Source organism: Enhydra lutris, unplaced genomic scaffold (assembly GCF_002288905.1).
Source record: "Enhydra lutris kenyoni isolate GAN:26980312 unplaced genomic scaffold, ASM228890v2 scaffoldscaffold26, whole genome shotgun sequence".
Taxonomy (NCBI): domain Eukaryota; kingdom Metazoa; phylum Chordata; class Mammalia; order Carnivora; family Mustelidae; genus Enhydra; species Enhydra lutris.
The window spans coordinates 26,346,616-26,356,285 of record NW_019154110.1 but is presented as its reverse complement, the minus strand read 5'-3'; the positions used below and the strand labels follow the sequence as shown (position 1 = coordinate 26,356,285).

The window sequence follows — 9,670 nt, the reverse complement described above, 5'->3', positions numbered from 1 at the left end:
TATCTGATGCCACTGTCTTCTCTGAACAGTTAATCCAGACAAAAGAACTGGAAGTTATGGTTGGCGCAACAAATTTCAGAGAACTGGGCTACACAGCATTTCCCCTTCCCTGGCTCTCTGCCAACATTTCTAGAAATAGATGAAAAAAATAAGGCAAGTACTTACACCCTAATATTATACTGAGAAGCTGAATGAATAAATAGTGGCTCTTGGGGCACCTGGGTGGCTCAGTGGGTTAAAGCCTCTGCCTTCGGCTTGGGTCATGGTCCCAGGGTCCTGGGATTGAGCCCCGCATCGGGCTCTCTGCTCAGCGGGGAGCCTGCTTCCTCCTCTCTCTGCCCGCTTCTCTGCCTACTTGTGATCTCCGTCTGTCAAATGAATAAATAAAATCTTTAAAAAAAATAGTGGCTCTCTAACCCCACATATTGAAGAAGGGATATGTGAGCCTGCAGGTATCATAGGCAGGACTGAAAACCACTGGTCTTGCCTAGTGCCATTTTTTTTTTTTTTTTTTTGAGAGGGAGTGAGGGCAAAGGGAGAGGGAGAGAGAGAATCCCAAGCAGGTTCCATGCCCAGTGTGGAGCCCAACTCAGGGCTCGATCTCACGATCCTGAGATCATGACCTGAGCCAAAATCAAGAGTCAGGTCCTTAACCACCTGAACCGCCCAGGTGCCCCTTGCTTGTTGCTTTCTTGAGGAATGCCTAAGGCTTCTATAGCTGGAGACATCTGCTCCAGTCCCTTAGCTCCGCTCATTCCAGGGCTTCAGAGGGTTGCTTCTCGAGGGAGCTGATTCACTCTGCTTCCTGTCTCCGAGGTCCTGAAGTGAGGCCTGCATGGCAGGAAGTGAAAACAGAGCCTGTTCCAGCCTGACCCCGTCCTTCCGACAGACAATCCTCGAATTCTCAGCATCTCTGTGGAGCAGGGCTAAACGAAGGGAGGATCCCGAGATGGTCCAGAAAGAGTGTCTGCCTCATGGGGATGGTCCTGACACTGACCTCCTTTTCTGAGAGTGGGATCCTCATGTCTCTCTTTCTTACTAGCATCTGGCTGAAAAGATGCCCCTGATTTTTCAGCTTTCTGTCTGTGTCCAGAGTTTGTCTCTCCTCCCTGCTATCACTTCTTTCCCGGGTTGGAGAGATGATACAGGTCTAGAAGCCTCTGAGGTTCCGTTTCCTATCTCCTTGGAGTTATACCATAGCACTGCCATTATCCATGCAGCTTCCAGCACCCACACACTTCCTCCTTGGGGGGCAGGCCTGTCCCCACAGGGAACACTCTCATTAAAAGGAACAGCACCTGCCCCACAGAACTCCAGCCTTTCTCAGGGCCCGAGCAGGAGGGGGTGCAGTGGGCAAAGCCATTGGCAGCTCGGGGCCAGGTGCTGTGGTCTCCTGGCAGCCCCGCCCTGGTAATGAGGGCCCAGCCACTGAGCTGATCCTTTGAAGATGTGCCCCAAAGCTCTCCCCTGGTGATCAGTGACAGGAGCCCAGTGTCCTGCTTTAGCCAAATGACTAGCTTGGCCTCTTTTATGAGGAAGGGAACTCCTTATTGGAAACCAAATTATAAATTAATTAGCAGCTTCTTCTGGGGCTGTGCACATCAACACCACCCCATGATGACTTTCTAGAGTGAACCCCCTCATTCCAGGGGTATAAAAGGGCCCAAGCAGGTTGGGGTCTGTAGACACCAGCAATCCAGGTGGCCGCCGCTGAGGAGAAGGGACCTTCCCAGACATGACTTCCAACTGTTCGGCTTCCATCAAGAGCTGCCCACGGCCCTCCTCTGTCTGTTCCAGCAGCATGAGCTGTCGGCCTGAGATGTGCCTGGGTTATGTCTGCCAGCCGGTGAGCTGCGTGCCTTCTGTCAGCGTGCCCATCACCTACCGGCCCGCCAGCTGCTTCTCCAAGACCTGCCTCTCCAGCTCCTGCTGGCCCAGCAGCTGCCGGCCCACCAGCGGCATCTCCAGCTCTGTGGGCACCTGTAGCTGGTTCTGTGAGGGCTCCTTCAATGGCAACGAGAAGGAGACCATGCAGTCCCTGAATGACCGGCTGGCCAGCTACCTGGAGAAGGTGCGCCAGCTGGAGCGGGAGAATGCGGAGCTGGAAAGCAAGATCCAAGAGGCCTGCCAGTCTCAAGTGGCCACCATGAGTCCCGACTACCAGTCCTACTTCAGGACCATTGAGGAACTCCAGCAGAAGGTGAGCGCAAGTAGCGAACGGACTCACGGGGAAGGCAGCCAGAAGAGCTAGCGCTCCAGATTTGAATCTTGTTAATTCATTAAGTCACATTCAGGGGAAAGACACTTCCCTAGGGCATGGGGTTATCTCATAATTTGAGCGTTCAGCTAGAGCCCTTAATGCGGAAGAGGACTGGGATCTAGTCTCGGTTCTACCACTGCATGACTTTGGGAGGGCCCTTCTCTTCCCTAGACCTCAGTTTCCTCATCTGTAAAATGGGGATGAAAAGAGCTCTCACCTGGTGGGGCTGGTAAGAGGATTCCATGAATCGAGGCAGGTAAAGTGTTTACCACAGCTTCTGGTAAATGGTGAGTTTTCTGTAAATGTTAGTGCTTATTAAGGGTCCGTCTGTCCCACGAATGACTTCAGACTTAACGAGATTCTTTCCTTCCACATTGCTCATTGCAACCAAAATAGGGGCAGCTGGATTCATGAAGACCTAGTGCTTAAAAAATAAATTCCGGGGGCGTCTGGGTGGCTCAGTGGGTTAAGCCTCTGCTTTCGGCTCAGGTCATGATCTCAGGGTCCTGGGATCGAGCCCCGCATCGGGCTCTCTGCTCAGCAGGGAGCCTGCTTCCCCCGTCTCTCTCTGCCTGCCTCTCTGCCTACTTGTGATCTCTGTCTGTCAAATAAATAAATAAAATCTTTAAAAAAAAATAAATTCCGTGTTCTCCAATGATTAGCGGTTCATCTAATATTCTCTAGAGCTCCAGGAAAGCAGGGTTTCTGCAGTGATGGGTCCCAGGCTGCTGAACCCCATCAGCTACTGGCTTCTCATTTGGGATCTTTTTCCTTTTCCTTGTCCTGGATTAACCACCTCTTGTGCCTTGGCCCCCACCAGGTTCTGTGCACCAAGGCAGAGAACGCCAGGATGGTCGTGCACATTGACAACGCCAAGCTGGCTGCGGACGACTTCAGGACCAAGTGAGTTTGGCGGGGGCACACGGGCCCTCCCCTCCCTGCAAGTCTTCAGGGAGCAGCTCTCCATTAGTTTCAGAGAGGGCTGGAGAAGCGCCAGCAGCTCCAGGCCTTTCCTGAGTTTGGTCTTCAGCTTTAGCCCTCAGTTGCTGCCCCTGCCCTTGCACAGGTACGAGACGGAGCTGACCATGCGGCAGCTGGTGGAGGCCGACACCAATGGCCTGCGCCGGATCCTGGACGAGCTGACCCTGTGCAAGGCTGACCTGGAGGCCCAGGTGGAGTCCCTGAAGGAGGAGCTGCTGTGCCTCAAGAAGAACCACGAGCAGGTGAGACCTGAAGTCAAGCTGACGTGGCCCTGGGAAGCCGAGCAGGAAGAATGCAAGGTTTTGGGGTTGAAATTCCCAGGGACTGCCATGTAAAGTTTCTGGGACTTGCCCAGTTTACTGAAACTTTCCGAGGTGGATTTCCTTTTTCTGTCCCCACCCTGTTCTTCTTCTGCTCTCCTGTTTGCATATCCAAAAGCTGTAGGTCAACCCTTTATTTTCTGATGCTCCCCCCTTGTCGCCGGCAGGTCCTCGAAGGGAGATTCCTCCACCCTGGGCACTGGTGTGCGGCAAAGGCCACCAGAGCTCTGGTGTTTTCCCCCTCCTTCTCTGAATGGATTCTCAACCTCTTGACTTGGGATTTGAAAGAACAAGTGTTTTGGAATCCTGGCTGGGTTTCCTTAGGCTTAGATGTAAAGTAACAATCAGTACCACATACTCACTGAGTGCCCTAAGGTAACTGACTCATCCTGCTTAAGTCAGAGAGCTGGGAACCACACCAAGAGGCCACTAATGAGGCATTATCACACACTCTGGGCAGCCTCCGAGACAACTTTCTCTCCTTGGCAGCCAAGCCTGGGGCGGGGTTTGCCTGCTCACACTCAGGCCTTGAACCAAGTGAAGCCAGGCTCCTGCTGCCTCTGTCCCAGATACACACAGGCTGGGGGTGGGGCTGGCAATACAGGGGCATGGGTTTCCCTTTTCAGCCCAAGGAGATCAAACAAATCCCGTCGTGGCTCTCAGCTTCTGCCAAAGTGACAGGGAGTGCGATGGACTGCTTCTGCTGTTATGGGAGCATCCGGCCGGCGCTGGAAGACCACAGGGCACGCTGCACAGTGGACTGCAGTCCTCAAAGGGCCCCTCTAACCTAGACATCTTCGCATCTTCTGTTCCATCATTTTGTGTCTCGCTGTGGGGGCGACCGTTTGACTTCACCCTTGTGCCTTTTCAGGAAGTCAGTGCCCTCCGCTGCCAGCTGGGGGACCGCCTTAACATTGAAGTAGACGCTGCGCCCCCCGTGGACCTGAACAGGATGCTAGAGGAGATGCGGTGTCAGTACGAGACGGTGGTGGAGGCCAACCTCAGGGACGTGGAGGAATGGTTCAACACGCAGGTGGGCCTCTCGCAGGTGGGCCGGCCTCCCTCGGTTCCCCAGGAAGGTACACCTGCCCTTCTTCTATCCCCCCCCATTGCAGATGGAGGAACTTAACCAGCAGGTGGCCACGAGCTCCGAGCAGCTGCAGAGCTACCAGTCGGACATCATTGACCTGAGACGCACGGTCAACACGCTGGAGATCGAGCTGCAGGCCCAGCACAGCCTGGTGGGTGCTGCCCCCTGGGTGGTCTCTGGATCCCGGGTGGCATTGCGCTTAGACGCAGGCATTGAGGAGGCAGGTGGAGGCCCAGATTCAGCCACCACGGCGTGTCTCCCGTCCGACATGGGGCAGGTGGACACTGTTGAACCCAACTCCCCAGGAAGGCTTATTCTCTCTGCTTGGTCTGTGCTTCCAAACCCATGCTGCCTGTCGGAGTTTTATCACTTCCCACGCTCAGGCTCCTCTCTGGATGAGTGATTTCAGAGTCTGTGGAGTTGGGGCCGAGGCCCCAGGATTTTCTGAAAGCTCCCACGTGACTTCAATGTGCAGCCAGGGCTGAAGACCACAGATCTGAATGATGCCATAGGGGATGAGCCTGGTGAACCTCAGATCCAAAGTGTAAAGCCAGACGGAGGCTGAAGAAGAAATAAGGGATTTAGGATCACACGATCTGGGTTCGAATTCTAGTCTGGTTACCTGCCAGCTGCTTAAGTTTGAATAAGTCACCCAGCCTTTTGGGGATTAGTTTTCATGTGACTTAGGTGGGGAGGGGTCATTCCCAACCCCAAAGAGAGAGGTGGCTCTTCTTGGTTCTTCCTGAACCAGGAAAATAGGTCTATTCCTCGGCGATTTTGTCTTTCCCTTTGCCTTAGAGGGACTCTCTGGAATCCACCCTGGCAGAGACCGAGGCCCGCTATGGCTCCCAGCTAGCCCAGATGCAGTGTCTGATCAGCAACGTGGAGGCCCAGCTGGCCGAGATCAGGTGTGACCTGGAGAGGCAGAACCAGGAGTACAAGGTGCTGTTGGACGTCAAGGCCCGGCTGGAGTGTGAGATCAACACGTACCGGGGCCTGCTGGAGAGCGAGGACTGCAAGTGAGTGGGCCTGGCTGAGGCTGTATGGCTGCAGGTGAGGGTTGGAGGAGGCTATGGGGAGCCACTGGGCCTACCCAGGACATGGAGCCCTGCCATGATTAAGAAACAGTTGGGAAGCTGGTACGATCCAAAGAAAGTCAGGCAGGTGTTCGAGCTGCCGACCCAAACCTGGCCCACTGGAGACCGTTGTGTTCCTTTCTGTGTCAGCACACTCCTTCCAAGGGCTTTCCAGGGGCAGGGCACCATGGGGCACATGGCGATAGATGGTGACAAGCCCTCTGCTCTCAGGTTGTTTCCATCTGTTTAGGGAGACAGACAAGCAACTGGAGATCATACTTGGGGAAAGGTTTTCTGCACTTGGGAGGACAAGGTAGCTTAACATGACTGAGCTGTGGTGGGAAGGGGAAGAAGAAAGACCTCTCCAGGAGAACCACGAAGTCCATGCTGGGGAGGGAGGACATTATTTCATAGACAATTGAAGAGGCCTTAATTTTTTTTTTTTTTGAGGAGGAAATGATAGAATTTTCTCAACTGCCTATCTCCCCAGTGATTTGGTAAACACCTATAACTCAGAGACATTATAAATTTTCTTTATCTCCTGCACCTGGCACTCAGTAAATGCTCAGTAAATGTTCCTTGACTGAATCCGTGAAAACTCAAAGCTACTCTTCAGGAAGATGGCACAGATGGCTGCAGGAAGGACAGAGTAGAGGGAGGGGCGTCCCGGCAAGGAGCGTGTTCAAGAGGTCCTGGCCATGGTCTGGGCAAGCAGTGGGGAGGGTCGGAAGCTAGGCATTGCAGGGAGGCTCAGCACGACCTGCTGGTCACCTGGGCACAGGACACCTCGGACCGGGGACACCTGGTGGGCTGATTGCTGTTGCAGACATTTTCTTATTCTGCATTCAGCCTTGCTTTTCTGTCATTTAGTCTCACCCCCTGGGGCAAGAGTTGCAAAGTCAAATGCTCTTCAGGGAGCAGGCTGTCACCATGCACGAGTGACATGGGTCACTGTAGGGCTGTGGAGGACCAGAGAGCTATGCCTAGCCCAGTGAGGGCACCGCCCACCTTGGGGCCGTTTCTAACAACCAGTATTGTTGGGTCTTTCGATTGTTCAAGAGAAGCTGGGAATCCTGATGTCTTTTAAACATTAAATTCTTCTTATTTTTAAATATTTTCAACAAATTAGAAAAAAATACAGCACCATACGAAACATATTTCAGGCTGGATATGGTCCCTGGGTGCCTGTCCAGTTTCTGGGCTATCTGGTTCCCATATACTGTCCAGTGTGTTGTTTCTGGTTTTGAGCCCACATCTGCCAGTCTCTGAGATCACCCTTTTTTCTCTGCCATGTATGCCTTCTGCATGAATTACTTACCTCTTCTTATTCAACACATTCTCATGACGTGTCTGCTCCAGGCCAGGTTTGCAGGGTGTGCATACATACATGATAGCTGACCTCACTGTTTAAGGGGACACGGACTGTAACAGAATAATCACGAATCATTCTGGGAGGAGGAACATGGTAGCCCTGGGGGACTTGATACAGAGAGATCAGGGAGGGCTTCAAGGAGGATGTGGCTGTTGAGTTGAAGGAAGCTGTTCTTCATCATGGCCCACATGGAGCCACCAACGGTTTTAGGCAGGGAGAGGCACGCTTCTATTTGTGTTTGTAGAAGATTGCTCTGCCCTCGAAGTTGACAGTGGTTAGGAGGGGCAAGAGTGGAGTTGGGGAGACCAGTGAGGAGGCTGCTGGGGTCATACAGGCAAAGATGCTGGAGGTGGGACTAGGGAAGCTGAGTGGAGAAGGTGAGCAGTGGGGGGAGTTTGAGAGGCATCTGGGGGGCAGAACCACGGCATGTGTTGCTAAGTTGGACTTTTTTCTAATCCTGCCCCACGTGTCTTTCTTCTGCAGGTTGCCCTGTAACCCATGCTCCACTCCCTCCTGTCCTCCTTGTGCACCTTCCCCCAGCGTGCCCCGCACTGTCTGTGTGCCCCGCACCGTCTGTGTGCCTTGCGTGCCCTGCCCTCAGGGCCGCTTCTGAAGTCTCTCATATCGGTGGATCCTGCAGAGACCGTAGCTGGGTGGCTGGAGCCTCCTCAGGCAGAGTCTGACCACAGTCCCAGGCCCCAAGGAAGCCCTCCAGCAGTTGTGCTGGGAGGTGGGCTTGTGCAACCCGCTATGACCTGCAGGAGGCGTCCTAGCTCCCACTTCTTAGACGCTGCCTCTCCCTTCCACCTGCCCATTGCTCTTTGCTGATGTTCATGGTTGTCTGTTCGGCCTCAAGAGCATATTCTTTTAACTGGTAAATAAAGCCTCATCCAGTGGCCCTGCAAACACATCTTTCTCTATTTGTCACTTTGTTGCTGTATCCGCCAGCCAGTTCTACTCAGCTGGGCTCCAGAGGAATGTCGCCAAACTCTGTATTTATTTTTATGCCCTGTCGGCTTCCACAGGCTTGGGAGGCACTCGCTAGAAAGACCTGCATGCCATATACTACTTAAAGCTAGGCCATCGGTCCAGGGCCAAGTAATAAAAGAATAAAGAGAAGAGGGAGATAATTAAGCCAGAAACCTAGGCCAAACTACTGTAATTGAGAATAATACTGTTATAACCCGACCCCTCTACCTCATTACAGCTGGTACAATGGGATCATTCGTTCACTCATTCAAATAACCTTCACTATGGCCTCCTATGTGCAGATTGGGTGTTAGGGGCTGGCCAGCCCCCGGGTAGCCCTCCAGACATTTGTTCTTGCCTTGCTTGCTCCTTGCGACAATCTGTGAGAAAGGTACCATTATTTTCTCTTTGTAAATGAGGAAACTGAGACCCAGAGAGGTTAAGAAACTTGCCCGAGGTCACACAGCTAGTAAGAAGTGGACCCAGGACTCAGTATAGGCTGTTAGGCCCCAGGGACACTCAAGCAATTCATAATTCTGAGTCCTCATATTTACAAACTAGAGCTGGATGCAGGGGTTACAAAAATTGCAAGTGATCCCTACTGTCCAGATGTCTAGGATTGGAGAGGGGGCTGAGGCCAGTGTGTGTAAGGCCCCACTCTTCCTCAACAAAGGCCAGATAACAACAACAACAATAACGACAATAGTAATAATCATGACTACCCCTTCCTGAGCACTTACGATGCACCAGGAGCTGTGCTGAGCACATTACGTAAATCAGCCTACGGCAGCTCGCACAATCACCATGGAAGGGAGGCATCGTGTCCATTTAGAAAAGAGAAACCAAGGAGTGGAGGATGGCTTAGTCAGTTGCCCAAAGTTCCATGCAAGGACAGAGATTCAAACCCAGCTCCAGCTGTTTCCAACGAAGAATTTATTTGAAACACTCTGTTGGACAGCTACCTTCCCACCGAGAAAGAGCACACACTAGCAAAGACTGGGAGAAAGTACTCAACTGGGGAGAGTAGGAAGGGCCTCAAGCAGCTGGTGGCATTTGAGATGGGCCTGAATGTCTACAAAGCAAACGAGAGGTAGCTATGTGTGGGACCTGCATAGAAGCAGAGGTCGTGAGTGGCTGGGGCAGCAGGTGTCCCTGTGGAGGCTCATGTGGTAGGGAGGTATCAGACTATGGGGGGGGGGGCGCCTCGTGTACCCTTACAAAGAGCCTGGACTCCATCCCGAAGGCAGCAGGAGAGCTGCTGCAGGTTCTGAGCCCCAGGATGGCATGGCTGGAGTAATATTTTAGAAAGTTTCACCAAGGAGTGTCAAAAGGATGACTGAGAGGCAGGGGGAGAGCTGATACGAATGTGTGGAAGAAGCTAATGGGACTTCAACTCAGGTTGTGACAGTGGGAAGGTCAATGTGAGAGGCTCAGTAAAGAACCCCACTTGGCAAGGCTGGCCATGGCAGATGACGAGGAGAGCACCAGAAATGGGAATCTCGCACCCCTTTCTGAACCTCAACCTCCAAACACACCGTTCTTCCTTAATGAGCTGAGGTGATGTTTCTATTAAAGATCTGCCTTCTGGCCTTGCCAAGAAAT

General features: G+C 52.8%; 1 protein-coding gene across 1 annotated transcript; it reads left to right on the top strand.

Moving 5' to 3' along the window:
- The first annotated feature begins 1,735 nt into the window (after window positions 1-1,735).
- LOC111151402 (keratin 32) lies at window positions 1,736-7,712 on the top strand. The gene is made up of 7 exons (XM_022509397.1): window positions 1,736-2,200; window positions 3,081-3,163; window positions 3,327-3,483; window positions 4,433-4,594; window positions 4,677-4,802; window positions 5,450-5,670; window positions 7,583-7,712. The coding sequence occupies exons 1-7, from the start codon at window positions 1,736-1,738 to the stop codon at window positions 7,710-7,712; spliced, it is 1,344 nt and encodes a 447-aa protein (XP_022365105.1).
- Window positions 7,713-9,670: the final 1,958 nt, after the last annotated feature.

What these genes read in the sequence shown, in the direction of transcription:
- LOC111151402 (XM_022509397.1), top strand. Translation starts at nt 1,736, where the DNA reads ATGACTTCCAACTGTTCGGCTTCCATCAAGAGCTGCCCACGGCCCTCC. An exon ending in GCGGACGACTTCAGGACCAA is followed by an intron (nt 3,164 to 3,326) that starts GTGAGTTTGGCG and finishes GCCCTTGCACAG; the next exon opens with GTACGAGACGGAGCTGACCA. An exon ending in CTGGAGAGCGAGGACTGCAA is followed by an intron (nt 5,671 to 7,582) that starts GTGAGTGGGCCT and finishes TTTCTTCTGCAG; the next exon opens with GTTGCCCTGTAACCCATGCT.